Here is a 23,117-nt window from a genome sequence, read left to right on the forward strand (position 1 = left end):
CAATAGAGAATCAATTGTGTCTCGCGTATATCTGCGCAACGGGCTAACTGTAGTTAGTATGTAAGGGGTAATTTTTGGAATAGATGGTCGGATTTCTTGATAGCTACAATGTTCCTGAGTGCTATAGGATATATTTTATACCGGTACGGGCAGTAGTTACCACGGGACGCGCAAACCAAATACTATGCTGTTGTTATAGTAATTACCCAGCTGCATCAAGGTTCTCCCAAGTATGTCATGCTGCAATGAGCGATGCAGCTCAGTCGAGCGGCTGTCACCGGTCGCGTCAATCAATCAAAATCAAAAGTCATTTATTCAAAGTAGGCTGAAAATCAGCACTTTTCGAACGTCAATACAAAAGACAGCCCCCAAAACGCCCGCCCTTCACCACTTCCTATGTGTTTTTGCTTGGAAGAAGAAGTGGTGGAACAAACTCCCCAGCAACACAATTATGTCTGTATGGTTTGAAGAACCGTATACAAATATTTAAATATCACTATACAACATTGTGTACATAAATTTGTATATAAAATCAATTCAAATAGTTAATCATGTTGGCTAGTACACACCTTACCCATACCTATTACTCAAGCAGTTACAAAATAAATCTATTAAAAAAGAGTGAAAAATATAAAAAAAATATAAAGCCTCCATTCAGTGAAGATAGATATAGTTTAGGGTGCACCCACCGACATGTCAAAGAGTTTTTATGAAAAAATAAAATAACAACATAAACAATGAAAACGGTGAACTAGGACTACCGTTCAAACCAAAATCATATACATTAGGTATATTACGGGTGTACAAATATGTAGTCAGCAAGACGACCTGGTACCACAAGCAGCACCCGTTCACGAGCATAACGCGAGGATCAGCCATCGCCCCCCTCGCACATTTTTGAGGGAGGGAGGCAACCCGACCACCGACGCTACCGCAAGCAATACCGTCAAAGGGAGCATGACGACTTGCAGCTACACTACAAGAAAACAGTTAATACTAATAGATTCGCAGTCGCTAGTAGACCATTTACAAAATTAAGGAACAACTCATCGTAAAAACAGAACGATGATGGTAATTAGTCAGTATACATAAAATAAAAAAATGTCACGTATAAAATAATATAAATCACATCAACTCATAATGATAACTTTTGAAGCTGTCCAGTGTTTAACATGAGGACCAACTATTTTTATCGTTTATGTAGTCATTAACTGTATAATAAGCTTTCTTCGACAGGATAGATTTGATCTGCACTTTAAATTTATCAAAAGGCAATTCTAAAAACGACTGAGGAAGTTTATTATAAAATCGAATACCAAGCCCCATAAATGTTCCATGTACCTTGTGAAGCCTGTGAATGGGTACGCACAGTTTATGCTTGTTCCTAGTGTTGATACTGTGGACATCACTTTTCTTGGTGTAGTGATGAATATTCTGCCTAATGTATAATATGTTAGCAAGGATGAATTGCGATGCCACAGTAAGGATACCTATTTCTTTAAAAAGTTCCCTTAAGGAATGCTTGCTACCTAACTTATATATTGCACGAACAGCTCGTTTCTGTAATACGAAAATGTTTTCTATATCTGCAGCTTTGCCCCACAGTAGAATACCGTAGGACATAACGCAATGAAAATAACTAAAATAGACTAGTCGAGCTGTGTCTACGTCAGTGAATTGTCTTACTTTTCTGACGGCGTAGGCAGCAGAACTAAGTCTACCCGCGAGGCTAGATATATGTGAGCCCCACTGTAGCTTTGCATCAACTGTTATTCCCAGAAACACTGTTGACTTCACAGTTTCAAGAACTTCATTATTTAGGATAATCTTAGGTCCTAAGTGTTTTACATTAGGCAAGGTGAACTTAACACATTTGGTTTTTTTAGCATTAAGAACTAAATTATTTGCTGTAAACCAGTGCGTAACTAAGGAGAGTGCATTGTTCACGTCATCAAATTGCTGTCTATTCCTATCAACTTTGAAAATGAGAGATGTATCATCTGCAAATAATACTACATCACATATATTTTTCAAATGGAATGGTAAATCATTTATATACACTAAGAATAAGAAAGGACCTAGAATAGAACCCTGCGGCACGCCTAATTGAACTGGTAGGCCTGAAGATTTGACACCGTTGATGTCTACGCATTGCAATCTATGATTTAAATATGATTCTATGACGTTTAAAGCTCCGTTTTTCTCTCTTTTAACCAATGTTCAGTTAAACACAAAACATGAACATTGTGGGTTTCCATAAATAAACTTAATTCTAATTCTTTGCCAGACAGGCCCTGCATGTTTTGATGTACAACATTCAATACATGCGGTCCATCCTTTGTCGCGCCTAATAGTTTAAACTACTGGGCGTATCAATAATTATGTTAGTAGTACTACTAACAGTATCCGTAGGTATGTAATAAGTACCAGTGTCAATGTGTATATTATATGCTAAAAGATTAGCAATGTGTCTTCTACAGCTAGGTGGCAAATACATTGAGTATTCAGTTAATTTAAATCTACTTGTAAATTGGTTTATATCAAAAAATAAAATCGCATTATCAAGACGACATGTCCTATTATAAATTAACATATTTAAATCAAATATGTGCCTATTTTGTTCCATTGATAAACTGTCAGAATAAGGCAAAGCACACAGTATGAATTTGATTTTTTTAGTTTCATTTAAATGTGTCATCAAGGAAACACATTCTAATATGTCTTTCTTTGTAACAGCCAGGCTATCCCCATAAAGCAATATAACAGTTGAAATGGGATTAAGCTGTGATGATTTAATATTTCTAATTAAGTGGCTAAAACTGGCACCAGGTACACAATGATTAATTACCTTATGATGCGAACACTGATTAAAAATGCTACCAAAACCTTGACCAAAATGATCTGAAAATATGTAATTAATATTTGTATTATTATTTAAATTAATATTTGCAATGGAGTCGCTGGAATCTACTACTTGACACACTGGAGCCATGCTGGTGACTAACTGCAACTCAGATGTTGGAGGATTACATGGGAGAGTGTCAACCGGTTGAGACACCGGTGCCATGGAGGTGATTAATTGTTGCTCAGATTTTGAAGTGCTGGCATGATTACAAGAGAGGTATTTTGTCAGAGACTCCTGCCTCTCTGCATTTTGCCTCACTAGGTCAGCCAGCTCACAGGCCTCCTGCATGCGCTCACTCAGGACATGTTGCGATGCTTCATATTTGCTACAAATATCCCTAAGAGAAGATTCTGTACGACACAGATCCTCTTGTAAGCGCTGAGTGTCTCTCTCATAGATATACCTACAAACATCCAATTTTTCTTCACAATTGTTTAAGTCACTTAACAAATTAATGTTTTTCTTTCTAAGAATGTTATTTGTTTTACACACTTTTTCCTTCTTTAAAGTTTTCCTAATTTTTCCTATAATTCTATTTAATTTTAAATATTTTTTAATTTTATTATGAGAATTTAATGTTCTACTTTTAACTAAAGTGTCATTGGTAAGGTCAATAGTAACAATTGGCTCATTACAAGGGGGTCCGGACAAGCTACCGACTAACTCATTGTACAGGCTGCAGGTGTTCGCAGACTGTTCACTGGATTTGGCAGCTTCCAACTGTGTAATGGTGTTGTGGGCCCTGCTTAACTCGATTTCCAGTTCAGAGATCCGCCTCAATGCCAGTTCATGTGTGTCATGACACTCTTGGTAATTTGACACAAGTTGACGGAGGTGGTTGTGTTGGTCAAGTATGTCCATGTGTTGGATATGTAATTCTGCCAATTGATTCTTGAGGTCAGTGTTCTTGTCTACTATGCGTTTTACTTCTACCTCACTGTCATCCCTCTCCTGCAACAGTTGATCGCACAGGTTTTTCCTGGATTCCAGTTCCTTTAGCGTAGCCCTCAACTTTTCATCCAAGAGTGCAGCACTGCGGGTCATCATGATGGTATGCTAACCCAAAGGCACCCTGGAATGTCAGAAGAGACAGCTAAGTGAAGGAAGGAGAAAGTTGAGAAAGTAAAGAACCTAAGTAACTAGTAAATTTGGGGAAACTAATTGTGTAAAGTAATAGAACAATTTAGATGTTAATGAACAAATACAGAGTTTGAGTTAAAAGAATTAAGGGAAATGCATACTCTGTATGCAGTATCTACTTATGACAAGTTTATGAAGCTAAAGGAATTTTAAAAGATAGATGGAAAATAAAAAAATAAATATAAAAGTTGAGGGTATAATTTGTCCTTTGTAATTTTGAAAAAGAAATTAACTTTTAACTTTTAAGGCCTTGTTGGTTGAATCGCAGCTAATTTAAGTAGCTAACTGTGAAATAACAGGCTAAGTCATTATTCTCTGAGCGGTGAAAAGTATCTTACAGCTACTGTTGTTTTGATCAGCTGTTGGAAATTAACTACCTATAAACTTTACAACAAGGCGGGCTATTTTAATACTTTTTCGCCGCTAGGGACTTCTGTAATAAGTTAATTGAGTATGGAAAGAGGTAAGGGATGTGACTGGACTATATAATAACGAAAAAATATGAAATACTCCCCGGGTTTCAATGTTTTCAAATCCGTCCGTTGTTAGGATGACAGCCGGTTTTTCATATGTCGATTTCATGCACAATCTTGCAACGAAATCACTCACAAATACTGATACACACATCTAATTACAATATCTATCGAATTTAAGGCCATTTACTACAATATAGGCCCGAAATATATTTAATTTATATTTTAAATCTAACACATATTATTTTGACGACTGGCTGCAAGTGTTGCCAGCAGCAAAGCCCGGCTGCCGGATAGACCTAGATTTCTCCCCTCGCGAATTGTACGGTGCCTAAATGGATTGATTTAACTGGCTATTACGTTGGTTTGGTTATTAACCTATTTAGTTTGTTACTAGACGCGTTTGATGGATGTGAAGTACATAAAAATAATATAAATTAAACGTCGAATTAAGATTTTTTCAATTCACAATATTTGAATTAAGGATTATGTAACTCAGCATACATTTCTGCAATCACCCATGTCAGAAGGGATATTCGCACTGTATTACAAAGTTCAGAACGCATTTCGAGGAAAAAAGCAAAATAATCCGACAAACATTCCTAAATGGTTGTCCTCTGCCCAAAGAGTAACATGCAATTTGAATCCTTTCGAAGAGGCAAAGTGAGCACTTCGAGGAGTTGGCAGTTTTATGCAAAGGACATAAGACGTCTGACGACTTTCGTCCAAAGAATTTGGTGGCTCATATATTACAGCGGCGGTAGGAGTGGTCACAAATGGTCACAAGTGATCAATAGTAACTGATCTCCAAAAAAAAATCTAAATCAAAATGCCTTTTATTCTAAGCAGACTGAAAAACAGCACTTCTCGAACATCAAAATTACATGACACAGCCCCTAAAAACGCCCAACCTTCAACATTTTTTTAAACTCGTTTGTTAGCGCTTGAATAAAACATGCATTGGTAGGTAAATAAGTTTCCTAAACCAATCATTGAAAGGCCACTAAGCTTGTATGTACATTCACCATATTTCAATATTGATACCTAATAGGAATAATATTGGAAATGCACTTTCAAGAGTGCTACATGCATATTTTAGTGCATAAAGTTATTAGTCTGAAACAGTTTCATGAATAAACTACTGTTATAGTTTAATCCCTCTAAAACCCATTCGTATCTAATGGGCATGGAGTCTGTGTATTGTTTAAATATTTAATGTTTCAAATAGGTTTAAATCTAAATCCTGTATCCATATATATGCATAAAACAAATATATAAAATAGATAACAGCTCGACCGATTTTCGTAGTTTCTAATTTGTAGAATTTCTCTTCTTCTCTAATGGGAGAATTAATATTAAAAATAATGAAAAAGCTATGTGTTAAATCTACGTGGACGGAGTCGCAAACAACAGTTAGTACCTATATTTTATAAATAACTATTTACACCGAAAATACGTCCCGATGTGTAAGTATTGCATGTCAAAGACCTAGATGGAGAAAAATGAAAATATTTCTATTATTTAAATTGAAAGACTGCCGATATGACCCCAAAAACGAAACAACGAACTGCGGATTCCCTGATATCAAGTATAAAACCAAAACAATTTACCCAAATAAAATACCAAACAGGGCTCAGCAATAATCTGAAATCTTTGCAAAAGTGGGTCTTTTTGGATCCACAAGAAATTTAATCAGAAGGAAAGCGCGAGGAAATACAATTTCCCTTTCCGGCGAGGGTCAAGTGTAGGCAAACAGGACCTAAGGTAGGTACGTTTGGAGGGTAGGAGGAAATTAGTCGTTGTTTCTTTGTTGTTGCCGCTGAAAACTGAAACTTCGGTGTAGGATAACGTGGCAGGTCCTGAATTTAACTTGCCGGTGATAAATACGGTCGCTGTGTCTAAGTTTGTTGGTTCGCTTTTAAGTTGAAACAGCAGAGCTGACTAGGGTTTGGTGTGAAAGTGTAGTCGGCTATAAGGTTTACAGGATTAGTTGTTAATTAATTAATTAATCATAACAAGTCTCAGTTTACAAACTAAAAAGATAGAAACCAGTTGAACAATCGCACCTGAGTATTAAGTCTTAATAAAACTACTTATTTTCCTTGTACATTAAAATTCCCTATTATATATATATTCCAATTCATCAGAGATTTACCAAAATACAATGAAATATCCCTGGCAATAATGGAAAACGGATAAATATACGCATTTTAAAGCGTCCAAGGAATGAATATTAAAATGCTGGCCATCATTTGTCATCGTCATAATAAAGAGATGAGATTTTACGTTTTTTTCATTAAATTCAGATAAAGCAATATTAATGGCAACGGGTGAGAAATGTGAGACGTGAAATTAATGAAAATCGTACCTGATTGAAATAATGTTTCTGAGATTATATTCCTGGGGTGAAGGTTTGACAAGACTTACTCTACTTGACGAGATTTTCGAAATGGCAACCACGAATGCAGATATCAAAGTATCATAATAAAGCGGCTGATGTGATTGAGAATAAAATAAATATTTACCGTCTTACCACAAAAACTTTTAAACGTCAGTTTAAGCCTTGTCTAAAAAAATGTCAAATTATGACGTTGACATATGGTTCATTTTGCAGCCACAAAATTTTTAGACAACTGTAAACCAGGCGTTAAAGTTTTTGTAGTAAGGCCATAAATGTCGATTGTATCGCTAAGAAACAAAAAGAGAATCATTGACGCGCCATCAAATAACTGAGTTAAAAAAATGTTTTTAAACTGATTATTTTTTAAATGGCTTCTATTGTTATTGTGAAGTCGTGGTGGCCTAGTGGGCAAAGAACCAACCCCTCGAGTATGAGGGCGCGGGTTCGATTCCAGGACAGGCAAGTACCAATGCAACTTTTCCAAGTTTGTATGTACTTTCTAAGTATATCTTAGACACCAATGACTGTGTTTCGGATGGCACGTTAAACTGTAGGTCCCGGCTGTCATTGAACATCCTTGGCAGTCGTTACGGGTAGTCAGAAGCCAGTAATTCTGACACCAGTCTAACCAAAGGGTATCGGGTTGCCCGGGTAACTGGGTTGAGGAGGTCAGATAGGCAGTCGCTTCTTGTAAAGCACTGGTACTCAGCTGAATCCGGTTAGACTGGAAGCCGACCCCAACATAGTTTGGGAAAAGGCTCGGAGGATGATGCTTCTATTATTTCCCATACACTGATTGTTAGACTTTAAAATATGACTGAAATCCTAATCAACAAAATTGCAATTAAAAAATCTTTGCATTTCCACACAAAACGCCTTCACTATCACATTAATAATTCACGAAGCCAATACTTACTGCACAATATTTCACGAGATTTTCTTAGCTTACTGCTGACTACGAAAGAGTTATAGCGTAATATAGCATCTAATATTATGTATAGGGTTGCCAGCTGTAAGGCCCTCTCATAATTAGCAACCCTCGGCAGCACCCCTGCTTAACCAGACCTTCTTTATAAGGGTGCCCTATATTAGATTTTGGGATTTATCAAAGAAAATTGTGTGGAATTTGTGGTAGGAAGAAAGGCCTAATGGTATGTCCTACTTACCAGGATTTTAGGTAACACAAAAGATTTTTTCGCACAAGTAACTTAGTAACGTTGCTACCGGTAAATAAATTGCTTATTAACAAAAAATAATAAGTACCTAAATTAACACTTTTTTTTATACAACGGTTTCTGAGATATTTCCCAAATTCCCGGGGTACATTCTTTCCGAAGCCGATTAAAATATGGTCTTTAATAGAATTCATGTAACCAGCTCTCTTGTTTCAAAAGTATATTGTAATCAGTTTAGCAATTTTTAATAGTCTGTTTTTTAATCTCGTAGACTAAATTGACACTTGCAAAATGTCAAACTTTCTAATAATTTTGCTAGCTCTGTGGTGCAGTGTTGTACTTACGATACCGGTTCGTTGAATCGTAACTTTTTACAATAAGTCATCCTGAAATAATGGGCTTATCCTTGATGATTACGCATGGCTTTGCGTGGTCAGATATCCCTGGCAGTTTGTAGCACGTCGTACAGCCATGTGTACGTACGTGAATTTTAAATATAAAACTTTGAATGAATATTAAATTCGTCTATTATAGATAAAAAGTTACGATTCAACGAACCGGTATCGTAAGTACAACACTGCACCACAGAGCTAGCAAAATTATTAGAAAGTTTGACATTTTGCAAGTGTCAATTTAGTCTACGAGATTAAAAAACAGACTATAGGTGAGTTGTGAAAGCTTGTTTGTGTGTATTTGTACACTAAAAATGTCATCAGAACTATTTATTTTCATAGATAGTTGCGTTCCCCTGCAAGAGTTTGCCCATGTAAAATAATATTTTACCGTGAACTATAAATTTGGCCAGCATAGCCTGCCAGATAGGCCATTGTGACCGAAAGGTCGTAAGTTCAGTACCCGGCTTGAACCGAATGACCTCAGAAACTCTGAACCTAATCTATGGGTTTTGGCAGAACATTAGTTATCTATTTTGCATACCTACAGAACGCGCTGATTACGATAGATCAATGGCTTGGATCGCCATTCTCTTCATTTGTCATTTAAGTAAAATGTTTTGCATTGGTTCCATTAGATGAAGGTACGTAAGGATGTAGGCAATATAGGTAACCATCAAAAAATGATTTAGTTAACAAACTTTATTGAGTATGTAGATCTAATATATTATGTGAGTTTGAAAAAAAAAAGAAGAGAAGCTATCTATCTATCTATACTTTAGAAGGTTAGACAAAGACAGGTACACTATATCATTCACATTCTTTTTACTTCTAAAAGACAAGTTTCTAAACCACAACACCAGCAGCCAACCCTCATAAAATTTTAAACGAGTAATTACGCCCCGGAAGTTTGCCAACATTATTTAAAAACTACGCTAAAAAGAATTTAATTTCAAAAACAAAGAGCAGCAATCTTTCTCGGAGCGATTTCTAATAGTCAATTAACGGGAAAATGCTGGAAATTCAACACAATGGCTTTTCTACAAATTAAGGTAAAAATCCATAGCGTTTTACTTGCGCGGACAGAGCACTTTTCTATTTTGTTTTTGAATAATCTTGTACGGTTCCCGTTTTTGGGTTCCGTAGAGAGAAACCCTTTTAATTTGCATCATGTTCGCTCGACCGTGTGACTCGCTGTTGGGGTCCCCGGGTTCCCGAACCGTTTTTATGCCAAACTTTACATGATAAAGCCTGTGCCTTTTAAGGCCGGGAAATTGTTTAAGTATAGTAGATAGTTTAAATATTTACAGCTATTAAGAACATTTGTGATAATGCCTAGAATGTTGTTACTGTATATTGATGTCAAGCTTCCGCACGTGATTTCACATTACTATGAGCACATTATTATGATTAGGTAATATTATGAGTATTACATTACATGGATTAAATGAGCCCTGTAGTTATTGCGTGAAAGAGTTACAAACATCCATACATCATCATCATCTTCCGACCTTTCCCCCTTCGATCATTTTCAAAACTAGGTATGTTGGGGTCGGCTTGAAAACATCCATATATTACAGCCATAGTGATTAAACAGGTATTACACATATTGACTCGTCATTATATATAATACCCAAATTGACTAGACAATGTGTTACATTATTCACTTTATCCGGTTATTATACTTAATACCTGGGCAACGTTAGCCAAAGTAATAAATATGGTATAACCAACTTACTACTGAGTAATGCTTCAAAACGGCTTAAGTCATTACCGACTTTTTAATATAAGAAATCATCAAATGACCCCTCCTGCTGTGGGTTAGCAGCGTGAGGGACTGTCAGACTCTTACTGGCAAAAACCCACGGGGATTTGCTGACTCTCTTTGAGGAGCATGTTGTCTCCAAGGAGACGGAAGACGATGAGCGACCCGAAACGGTCTGGATGGACTGGGATGAGAGGTGCGAACTCTCAATCGTTCCGCCGCCTCCTTCCCTAGCATGACTGCTTCGCAGAAGGAGACGACGGCATCCCATCCCCTCTCACCCCGAACCATGGCAAAAACCAGGGTCGGGCGCGAGAGGTCGCCGCTGTCGATTGTCTTGACGAGTTCACGGCGATGCCCTTCCTAAGCAGGGCACAACTGGACTGTGTGCTCCACCAAGTCCTCCGAGCCGACCGCACAGTGGTGACAGCCGGGCGCCACCTCTACCCTATGCGATTCCCCCCAGCGCAGTGTCTCTTCGTGCCAGTAGTACAGGCGCATTACCGACCGACCGACCGACTTTCGATGCTGATACTTGCGGTATCTCTGTATCTAACTAGCCTTATGGCGTTGTATTAAGGTCGGCTATAGTTATCGGCACGGATATTGAGCCCTGACCTTCACCTGCGCAGAAGCGATTTATTGGTATATTGCCTTATGTGTACAGTGCGCAAAGCGATCCCCACTCTTCCACCGAGAGCTCAATATCCGTGCCGGTAACTATACCAGACACTTTAGATATTTAACATGAAATTATAATCTTTACCTACTTGTTTTATTACATTATCCAAGTCTTTGAAGATATCATATAAAATTGCTAGTTAATGTGATTTAATTCTGTGTCAATAATCACTTTATCCAAATTCAGTAGATATTATAGATAATGGCTAGATGATATATATAACATGCAGATTTGTTACTTTGACTGTAACACATACATACAAACTTTTATAATATTAGTAAGTTTTGGTGAGTCAAGGCTAGTTGTTTAAGTCTAAATTACAAAGAGAAGCCGGAAGGCATAAATGCGGTACCAAACTACGCGAACTACCATCAAAAACAATACCAATTTGGAGTAATCAAACATTGAAACTCATTCACTTTACAATGTACTAATAAATACGGGAATGGAACGTAAAATAACTGCATGCAACTGCATGAACGTAGAATAATTTTATGCGTAATTGAATGAACTGATAAAAGTAGACATAGGTTATTTTTAGAAATCATCTGCCTAGCCTTTTCCCAACTATGTTGGGGTCGGCTTCTAGTCAAAACGGATGCAGCTGTTATTACCAGTGTTTTATAAAGAGCGACTGATCTCCTCAACCCAGTTACTCGGGCAATCCAGTGTCCCTTGCTAAGACTTTCTGGGTTCCGAATTCTGTAACGACTGCTAAAGATTTTCAAATGACAGCCGGGAGTTCATTGTGCGTTCCGAAACTAGGCCATTTATCGAAATAAAATACCTAAACCGATCTAAATTTACGTTTCCTTTACTCATTCTTGATAGAAAAAGTACAATAAGACCATAATAAAATACGATTGAAAGAAGGATTAGATAGTTCTCCTTTCTGCTGACACATGTAACATTTTATGTAGGTAAATCCTCACGTACTAATTATCACCGCCCTAAAAGTGAAAGTCCCTAGTTATTGTACTGTTGTGAAGTAAAATAATAAATAATGCCTAGGCATATAAGGGATATCCCTTCGTCATGCCATCACACGTGAATTGCTGGACCGATTTAGCTGAAAATTAGAGGGAAGGGAGCTTAGACCCTTTAAGTTTTACTTATCTCGAGACGCGGGTGAATCTGCCAGCGGAAGCTGGCATACCTACTTAATAATAAAAATATAAAAAATAGATCCGCAACCATATTTGTTTTCACGCTCTAATTTGTTATAGCTACGCCAACAGTTTTAGCATAACACTAACAAACGCATCCAATATAATATAATTAATTACGACCTTCCCTATTACCATCAAAAACATTGTAGCGTACAAAATTTATATTCATAGTCCATTCGACATTTACACTGAACTAAAATTTTAATTAGTTAAATTCGAAATCAAAGCAAAGGTTATTAAATCATAATTTGGCAAAGCATTCTACAATTAGCTCTGTATGGCCGTATAATTAGTTTGATGCGTACCTACAGTTATATCGACTAATGAGCTGTTTGTATTGAAAACGTTATAAGTATGAATTACGATTAAAAGTGACCTTTTTTATGGAAATCATCAAACGAGTCCTCCCGCTGTGTGTTAGCAGCATGAGGGAGTGTCAGACTCTTACCAGGCCCGCCGTAAGCGGGCGTGCAGCGCGTGCACAGCACGCGGGCGGCACATCCTAGGGGGCGGCAAATCTAGCGAGTTATCACGTAATATTTAAAAAATACAATATCTTTTGATCTTTTGATTTGATTTCAATAATTCCGAACACAGCAATAGCGCTAAGAATATTACTTACACTGCCGGTTTCAGTACATCTGTTGAAAGGACGTTTTCAAAATTATAGATTCTTAAAAACGATTTAAGATCAACCAGTGGCGAAGCGTGGAGCTATTTAGGGGGCGGCAAAATTAAACCAATAAAATTTCAGAAAAAGCCGCCCTAGCTTTGGTCGTCTCTTATTAATTTTGACTGTTTCACCCTTTGCATCCCCAAAAAAATTCGCGCTCGCTGCGCTCGCGGCTCCATGTCAGATCTCGCATTTTATCTTTGTTTAATTGTTGAGGCAATTCAATTCCGAAAAAACATTTTTCGCGCTACCGTTATGGCTTTTTATGATATGTTTACTTCATGAAAACTAAGGAAAAAATCGCGCTCGCTTCGCTCGCGGCTTTTGCACTTCACTTCTGTGCATATCTTACTTTTTGACTTTGCTTTGTTAATTTACAGTAGTTTTTATTTGTTTTATGTCCTTAGACTAAAAAATTTTCGCGCTCGCTGCGCTCGCGCTCCTTACATATGGATTGTATCTTATAAGTTGACTTTTCAACGGGAAACTCACCAAATAACATATTTTACTGACTTTAAACATTGTTATATATATTTAAGTGCGTTAGTTTAAGTTAATCACAATCTTTCAATGCATAGGGGCCACTTGGGTAATGATTGCACTGCATTGATGCCCTAAGCAATTGCTTGTAGGTGGATTTTCTGCAATCAGAGCGGTGCATGTACATATTTTTTTCTGTTGGACAAGTAAGATGGATATCAATGGACCCCCTGGATCCGCCCCCCCTCCCCGTTATATATTTTTTGACAAAACGTATGTAGTCGTAGGGCGGCATAATCACTTTTGCACGCGGGCGAACAAACAGCTAGCGGCGGGCCTGACTCTTACTCACTGAAACCCATCATGTTCCTTCTTAAGCCCTTTATGTATCAGGGCCGCGGTAACTCTTTCAAACAATCCCTCAGTGTCGGCAGGGTGCATACGACCCCCTCATGTTCGTTTTTTTTTGTTACTTTTCATTTTCATCATCTTCGCATTTTCTTTCTATCTTTTTCCTTCTATGATCGGTGACTGTGTCAGCCACTATTTCCTTGAGACAAAAACATAATTTATAGTCAGAATTATAAAACAAAAACAACCCCTTATTGTCTTGCTTTTCCTTAAACACAACATGGTACGGAACCCAACTTTGTATAATGTATGTAATGCTTGTACAACATGTTATCTGGGAAGCGTTACGTACTCACGAACTCTTTAGTTTTTGTTTCAAGTTTTTGCGAACACTCTTTTACAGTCATTTGTTTTAAAGTGGACTTAAAAACCGGGTTGAAAATAATACTTGGAACCAGGAAGCTACCCTCATATTTGATAATATAAGCTTTAAATTAGACAAAATATTTTTTCGAAAATACATCAGCTGAATTATTTCACGGGGTTTCAGTTCATATTTTTTTAAATTGTCAAACTGAAAATCAGAATAGTGATCCGCAATGACGAGCGCTGTCATAAAATCCCGTATATTTGACAATCTCGATAAAATAATCTTTCAACTTTATTTTACGTAAAAACATAAAGCATAATATAAGTATAGGTGTCAAGTAAATTGATGATCTCAACGTACCTACTTAAAAGCATTTTATGCGGGGAACTACCTCAGTATTAACTTTCCTGTCAAATGGCCATGACCTGGTCATTAGCATATCTTTACCTTTAACTAGTCTGGTTAGGAAAGTTCAAGGTTATTCAGAATACTGATAAGAAAAGGCTAGACAGATAAATGTATGTGTATCATATTTCTCTATCGTCATATCATATAATATCTATCCAAAAACTTTTCTACCTAGATACCTATATGCAAACAAAATTAGCGAATAAATATAAGTTCAACATGTATAATTTCCTATAATTGTCGGCTACGGTGGCTGTTCTCCTACGAGGAGATCAGCTGCGCAGATCATGTTATAGTGCACAAGCATTTGCGCAAACTCAGGTGCACTCACTATTCTTTCACTCTCATAGCCCGATGGGAAATATTTTTGGTAAAATTATTGTATATATATCAGTTCAATAGACCCAGAGATCAGCCCCCATAACGTCAGCAATTCACAAACTATCTCTGTATAATAAACATAGATATGAATATATAGTAATATGAAGCGATTCGATACCACTAATTGATCGATAGCTCGCCTTAATTAATCGACAATATAACCGATGGTATTGCATCTCGAGCTCTCGGTTATTCCATCGAGACTAAAGAATGATTTCATAAAGGCAATGCAGAATTTTAATATAAATCTCTACAGTTATTTCGAGCAACTTAGAATTGTATACTTGACTCTCACAGTCCCCGCACACTGCTAAACTGTTGGTTGACAATTCATTTTAAAGGTAATCGTGAATCCAATCAAACTTTTTAGTCGGTCTTATACCCACCAGTTACATAATCGTTATAGCGTACTACTATTCGTCTTCATACAGGTTTAAGAGCTCGGTCAAACTATCGGCCGACTAAAAGTTTGCAGTTTACGAGGCTTTTTAATCAAATGTTAGTTATTTGGTCCAATTTGGCTGATATTGGCATTCAGGCTAATGGGATACAGTTGAGTATCAGTGCTTTTACATGGAACAACTGCTTGTCTGACCTCCGTAGCTCTGTTACCTAGGTTACAGGAGCCTACAGTTATGTAACTCGATAGGGACGATAGTTTACCTACATAAAGTGTTAAGTAACTAAAGTAACAAGTAACCACTTTATCGATAAACTCAGTGTTGAACACACGTTTATAAGTTATACGAGTTCGCGGCAGTTAATTATTAAGTTATGACATTGTTGTCGTAGTTAACTATTTGCTGTTTTCGAAAATGAGATAAAGTTAGAATGGAATTCGGTTTATGCCTATCACTAGCTTGTGTCTGCTATTCCACCTCATCTCAATGAAACTATGTATTTTATATATTAGCATATCATCTGCCTAGCCTTTTCCCGACTACGTTGGGGTCGGCTTCCAGTCCAATCGAATACAGCTGAGTACCAATGTCTTACAAGTGACTTCCTCAACCCAAATTAACCATGCAACCCTTTGGTGAGACTGGTTGTCAGACTTTCTAGCTTCTGACTACCCGTAACGACAGCCAATGATGTTCAAACGACAGCGAAAACTACACAGTAACCTTATATGAATACACATTTTATATACTATGTTAAAAACTTGATATTATTATTCACAGAAATTCATTGTATTCCTATGCTAAATGTCGTAGGTAGCGGTTTAGTTATTTTTCTTTAAGAGCAAAATATGTATCTATACTTACCTACTTATAAAAAGTATGGTAGGTTAAGTTAGAATTTAACGTCTAATATATTTAAATAAGGGCATAAAAATGATCACAACGATCCAACTCGTTAAAACTCCACGAAATAGAGGTGTTATGGAAATATCCGAATATCCGCGAAAGTATCCGCCGCTGAATTATCAACACACCAGCGGATCATTTCAGTCCGTTGAGAGATTAGTTTGTATGCCAAAATGTATGAACAAAATATCCGCGGATGTTTTATTTAGTTTAGAGTTCTGACAGAATTTATAAGCACACAGGTACATATTTTTAATTAAATTACCGTAGTGAGTGAGTTTGCTCAACAGTGAACATATGTTGTTATTTTAATAGTGGCATTTAATTCTGAAAGGCCGAAAAACGAACAATATAGACGACTGTTTCTGAAAAGTTTGTTCACCGTTCACACTAGGAAGCGGTTAAAAGGGGGTATTTTTTTAAAGGTGCTCTGAAAATGTGCTAATTTAGTTAACCTAATTCCAAATAATTTATTTGACTTAAGCGTAATATCTCATTCTATGTATTAGTGATATGATTTATAAGACCTAACAAACTATCGGACGACGAAGAGTTTGTGTGTGTTATGTGTGCCTTATATAAAAATGCTTTACATTAAAATTTTGGTCCATTCTTTTATCTCTAATTTTAGTTTTTACTATAATGTGCTTTCCAGTTTAATGCGCGCATTAATTCCAATTTGAACCATCATAACAGAAACATGAATTTGGTTTCACATAGGTATACAAATCCTCATTATACACGAAATTGGTTAATTTGTATGAATGGTGTTTTGTTACTATCGGTGCTAGTTATTATTAGCCCCTTTTATTTTTATATAAACCGTATAAAGCTTTAGAATTATGAAAAAAAAATGAAAACGACTCCCAAAAACTCCTTTTGGTTCTCCTTTTGTTTATTTGCATGTGTGATCTGTATTGGATTTGAATTCATAAGCGAGCAGTACTTGCTTGTCCGTTTGTCTGTTGTGCGTTGATGATAAAATAGCTGAACCAATTTAAATTAATTCAGATAAAGATATAGGTTGGAACTACAAACCAAGCATAGTTTGTTATCCCAATTTCTTATTGAGCACAAAAACCAGCGCGCGAGTCAGATTCTCAACGCGCATGTTTTGTCAATGTTGTCTCGTCGCTCGATAGATGGCGTTGGCGCGATTAAAATCGCGCTATGGTTTCGTTACAAGACGTTACATATATACTCAGAAATATTTTAGGACCATTACACAGTCGCTTAGTTTGTAAGCTTTTTTGCCGCTGGCTGGAGGCCTTAAACTCTAGGCATCCACAGGGATTTGACCGGTTAAGCAGTCAACAGCCTCCTAGGCTGAACTGCGAGATGCCATTCACAAAAAAAAATAGTTTTAAATTTTTATTATTAACTAGCTTCTGCCAGCGACTTCGTCCGCATTAGATTCGGACTTTGTGCAAATAGAGGAAGAAATAGTAAACACCAGCAAATCAAATTATCTAAATTTATGCATACCTACTTCTACTTCACCTAGAAAGAAATAAAATGTAAAATATTAATAATTTGTAATTTGAACGAATATTTAAACAATACCAAAATAAGTAATACTTACATAATTTATAAAATAACTACAAAAGAAATATAAAATAATATTTAAAGACTTAAAGTCATCAAATCAATTATTGTCAATAAGGTCGAACACTCTGAACGTTTATTCGCATCAACAGCCGAATGTATGAAGATCGCGCAGTCTTCGCGTCGCGAGCCGCGTCGAGCGCGACGATGTTACACAAAAATAATCCTTATAGCATGATTCAGTATTAACGCGCAATGACTAATTATGGTATTTCATGAATAACTTCGGTATTTCTTTACCGATCTATATGATTCTTTTTTTATTGTAGTGTAATGAACGTAAGAGTAGACACATATAATCTTACATGTGTTATTGTGAGTCAACCATAAAAGATAGACATATGCTGTCGTGGGATATTTTTTACAATATTTAAAGAAGAACATTTCCGTCATACATAGTTTCTATGTAGCTTTAACCATTAGGGCTACACATGCGACGGAAGCTTAAAAAATAGAGAAACTTCTCCCGTTTTCCCAACATTTTCCTTCACTGCTCTGCTCCTATTGATCTTAGCGTGATGAAAAGTATCCTGCCCACGAGTATGAAGAAAAATTGTACCAAGTTTCGTTAAAATCCGACAGACAGACAGACAAAAATGTTACTGATTGCATTTTTGGCATCAGTATCGAGCACTAATCACCCCCTGATAATTATTTTGGAAATATATTCAATGTACAGAATTGACCTCTCTACAGATTTATTATAAGATAGATAGTTTAATTTAATTTTTAAATGTTTTTTTTTATTTAATATTTAAAAATGTAAATTACATGTTTAACAATAAATAAATGACCAATAATGGTTAAGAATAAAGGAAAAATAATAATGGTTCCGACTAACAAATTAACCTCCAGTGATCTGTGGCCGACTATTATTTTAATTAACCAGCGTTATAATGAATTACCGTCAAAAAACCCAAAACATAAACGAAAAAAAATAAGAAAAAATATATATTTTTTTTATATATATTTTCACCGATTACTCGAAGACGCCTGGACCGATTTGCATTTTTTTTTTTATGTGATAGGGTTTACCTCTCAGGTGGTCCCATAATCATCACGTCAGGATCTGATGCTGGAAAGCCTGAGAAATTGAGGGTAACTTTCGAAAATTATAGTCGTACGTAGGGTAAATACTTGACACTAAGGCGTATGTCTGATAACACTACGCAATGGTCAAGGTTTGGAGCCGACCTGGTGATGGAGACCAGAGAAGGTCAAGGGAACTCGACAACTACATACGTAAACCACCTGGTGTTTGAGCCCAAACACGAGGTGGTTTAAATTTTCAATTGCCGAGTTACCTCGACCACCTTTTCTGGTCTCCATCATCAGGTCAGCTCCAAACCTTCACTGTTGAATAGTGCTAATAGGCATATATCTGGGTGTCAAGTTTTTAATCCTATTTTTGCCTACAACTTTCGAAAGTTTCCCTCGATTTTTCAGGGTTCCCATCATTAGATCCTGACCTGATGACAATGGGACCACCTCGGAAGTATATTCTATCAAACAAAAAGGAATCATCAAAATCAATTAATAAATGGCTGAGTAATCGCGTAACAAACATAAAAGAAACGGTGGAATTGAGAACCTCCTTTTTGGGAAGTCGGTTAAAAACTAGGTGATGCGAATACAATGCGAATCAAAAAATAAATGACAAATTAATAAATGGAAGTTAACTGAATTTAGAGTGATTTAAATCTGTTGTTTTTCAAGTTTTAATAAAAATGCAGAAGCAACTAGTTAGTGTATCCGTAACTTAATGATTAACGTATGTATGTATATTGTACCAACTGCAGTTACAAAATATATACACCGGTTAAAAGAACATGAAAAACAAAAAAAATGTTCCCACAAGACGTCCGTGAGACGAAACTGGCAAAGTGATAAACATTTTTTTTGTTTTGTAAACATATTTAGGTGCCGATATCACTACAATATAATTAATATCTGTGTAATATAACCAATGTTTACTCACAAAAAACTTAATATTCTCACCAACATCTGACGTTTGTGATAAAAGTAATTTGTTACATTGTACACAATAAGAGTTTCGTGATGTACACAAATAAAGACTCGTTGAGACCCTAATTAATTACATCTTAATGAGAATTAGATTTGTTCGCAAAAACGTGAAAAAACGACCCCTCTGTAATCTTTACACAATTTTATTCTACTTTCAGGGAAAAAGCATTTGATAATGACTAACCGTTTATGTATAAAAACTTAGAATAGAGGAGATTTTCATGAAAAAAAAACCTTTTTTGAAATAATTTTGACGTTTGATAACGCCGCGCAAAAAGTACAGCAAAACTTTTGCACATCACATTGCACTCACACGTTAAAAAAGCCGCACACAAAAATTTACGATATAAAATATCCGAAAATCCGCGAAACACCCAAAATTTTCTATTGTAAACAATTTGGCTGTCACTTATCTCTTCGTCTAAGACGTGCGTTCGTTCACGAAAAATTTATCCGCGCTTTTTCTTATGGTAAATAAATAATAACAGAAGAAATATTTAATGATTTTTTTGTAAAGAAAAAAATATTGTGATTGATGAAATAAGTTTTAAGTGACGTACCTTGATCGCGACGGGTATTCGTTCGCTGTGGCATGGGGACGTCTGGCACGCACCGACAACTCGCGGATACTGGCGACTGTTTATTACTGGCTGGTTTCGGCGGGATTCTCACGGCGCCAGGGAAGAGACTATCGACTAACTTGACCGTATGAACTATCGATAACTTATCTCCTACACTAAATTGTTGCGTTCGAGATTGTGAATTATGTAAGTCATCGTTATTGTCTTTGTTTGTGATTGTTAGTCATGCTGCGCAGTTTTGTGGTTTCGACGGAATAATTTTGCTTGAATTATTAATATTGATTTATTTAAGCATGTTAATGGCATTCTAATATAATGACAGATTTTGAAAGGAAAATTGCAAAATATATTTTTATTAAATTAAATAAAAATACGCAAATTAATATCGACGCGGCGCGGCCCGCCCAATCTTCAAGACGCCCGAAAATTCGATAGCCAAAGTTTCACGCACAAAAACATCGAGTTTACCATCACTAGTGGAGAACGCATGCGCACTGCGTGTCCCAGCGATTGCCCAGCAAAATAAGCACGTTGATTGATTCTGCAACTTGTGCGCAGGTTAACTCTCCACGTGCGTAACCCACCAAATCTTCGAGAACTACCCAACACCCCTCGTCCCACAGAAATTAGACCCCAAAGAGGGTGTTTTGACAAAAATGACGGTTCAACTAAAACTGGGCGGTCTTATCTGGGCTCGGTTGTTTTAAATGGTACACCCAAGTTTCGCGCGCGGATTTTATCTTTGGGACTTTTTTTTGTTGAGGTATTTTCCTAAGGGTGCTTTTAATGTGGTAGAAATTGCAGGCAATAAAAAAAAATACAGGAAAAATATTTTTGTTTTTACTTAATTAATTTTTAACCCCCGACGCAAAAACGACGGGGTGTTATAAGTTTGACATGTCTGTGTGTGTGTGTGTGTGTGTATGTGGCATCGTAGCTCCCAAACGGATGATCCGATTGTAATGCGGTTTTTTTGTTTAAAAGGTATGTCAGTCGGGAGTGTTCTTAGCTATGTTTGGTGGAAATCGGTTCAGGTCTTCAAGGTCATCAGCTCGTTTGCTAGATGTGATAGGAATGTTACACGATCAGTTTACTTGCAAGTAAATGTGGGATCTGAAATTTGAAACACTAATGTCTTTTGGAACCACTGAGCTGGTCTGCTGTTAGGGCACGAAGGTAGGAGACGTAACCCTGAACTGCCTTTTAGTAAACCCATCGAGTTTGGGCTCGTTGAATTTGTCTTAACAAGTTCTCTTCATGTTTCTAATTGACGAGAACCTGATGCTGGAAATGGGATGTGGCGGATGAAACCCTGAAATGCCGGAATGAAACGGATAAACCGATTTATATTTTTGCTGAAAATCTAGAATGTCCAAATGTTTCTCAATCTGTGCAATTCTCCCAGAGCCAGTTTGTCATGAGGATTGTTAAACAGCTTCCTTTGGCCGAGATCGCATATAGCGACCCCATCTTAAGATAAAATAAATTAAATGAAAGAAGGAAAAATTAAGGAGCTCCTTTAAAAAGCATGAAATAAAATTAAATTATAAATTTAAAAAAACCCCCGACCCAAAAAAGTACGCAATAATTATGACAAAAGGTTAAAAACGCTAAACCCTATAAAAAGCAAAAAATAACTTTTAACACTACGTAAACTAAATTTTGACGTGTCGGGGGACCGCTTTTTACCTTTATAAATACTTACATAAATCAAATGATACCTACCTAATTACAACATTCGTTAAAAAAAAAAAAAACACGTATCTAAAGTAATGAATTAGAGCGGTCCCCCGACACGAAAAAATTTAGTTTACGTAGTGTTAAAAGTTATTTTTTGCTTTTTATAGGGTTTAGCGTTTTTAACCTTTTGTCATAATTATTGCGTACTTTTTTGGGTCGGGGGTTTTTTTAAATTTATAATTTTATAAAGTTAAGATGACATTTCATGATAGATAATATATTCATCCTTACACCTACTAAAATTCCTGAAGAGGAAAATTTTTAAATGAAAAATATGTGCCCCAATTTTCATGTCTCGCCTGTATAGGGTCAACTGAAGGGTAGCTTCTAATCTAATTTGGCTAATGGCGTCTTCCCACAATGGCCCATTCTGGCTCGCTTCTCTTTCATGATAAAAAACAGAAAGACTATGACAAATGTTTCAGCAGTTTCTAATCTATATGTAGTTTATTTATGTACACATTTGTGTTCTATGTTTTTTTTTTTTTACATTTAGTATCTTTTATCTATACATATAATAAATCTGTAAAAAAACTGTGTCTGTACATTGAATATATTTAAAAAATAATAATTGGGTGGGGTTTAGAAACAGTAATGGAGCACAAATCCAAAAAAAAAATTCTGTCTGTTTGTCTGTATGTCTGTATGTCTGTATGTCTGTATGTCTGTTTGTTTGTACACGCTAATCTTCGGAACTACTGAACGGATTTCAATGATTTTTTCTTTGTTGTATCAGTATTAAGCCTGGTCAACATATAGGCTATAATATATCTTCGAAACTTGAAGACCTGATGCAGAACTCCAACAGACCAACAAAACTATAAGAGATATAAAAATGGTGCCATGGCAAAAATTGTTTCATGTGATGAGCATTTTTAGTTGAGATAATAAATTTGAAGATCTGGAACACCTGATGTGGAACCCCAAGAGCCCAGCTTCTCTGTACCATATACAGGTATGGCGTTTTAGCAAAAGTTGTTCAATTTGATAAGCACTTTCTATTGACTTATACAAATTGAAGATCTAAAACACCTGATGTGGAACTCCAGGTGCCCAGCTAGACTATAGCATATAGAGGTATGACGTTTTAGCAA

At 36.3% G+C, this 23,117-nt stretch overlaps 1 protein-coding gene across 1 annotated transcript in view; it reads right to left on the reverse strand.

The window, feature by feature from the left end:
- Positions 1–20,390, reverse strand: part of LOC124644882 (dipeptidase 1-like) — a 169,250-nt gene extending 148,860 nt beyond the window's left edge. The window contains exon 1 of the mRNA XM_047184527.1: positions 20,263–20,390. Coding sequence (XP_047040483.1) covers positions 20,263–20,296 — 34 coding nt within the window. The 5' untranslated portion in view covers positions 20,297–20,390. The remainder of the gene's footprint in view (positions 1–20,262) is intronic.
- Between the last annotated feature and the right edge of the window lie 2,727 nt (positions 20,391–23,117).

Source organism: Helicoverpa zea, chromosome 31, assembly GCF_022581195.2.
Source record: "Helicoverpa zea isolate HzStark_Cry1AcR chromosome 31, ilHelZeax1.1, whole genome shotgun sequence".
Taxonomy (NCBI): Eukaryota; Metazoa; Arthropoda; class Insecta; order Lepidoptera; family Noctuidae; genus Helicoverpa; species Helicoverpa zea.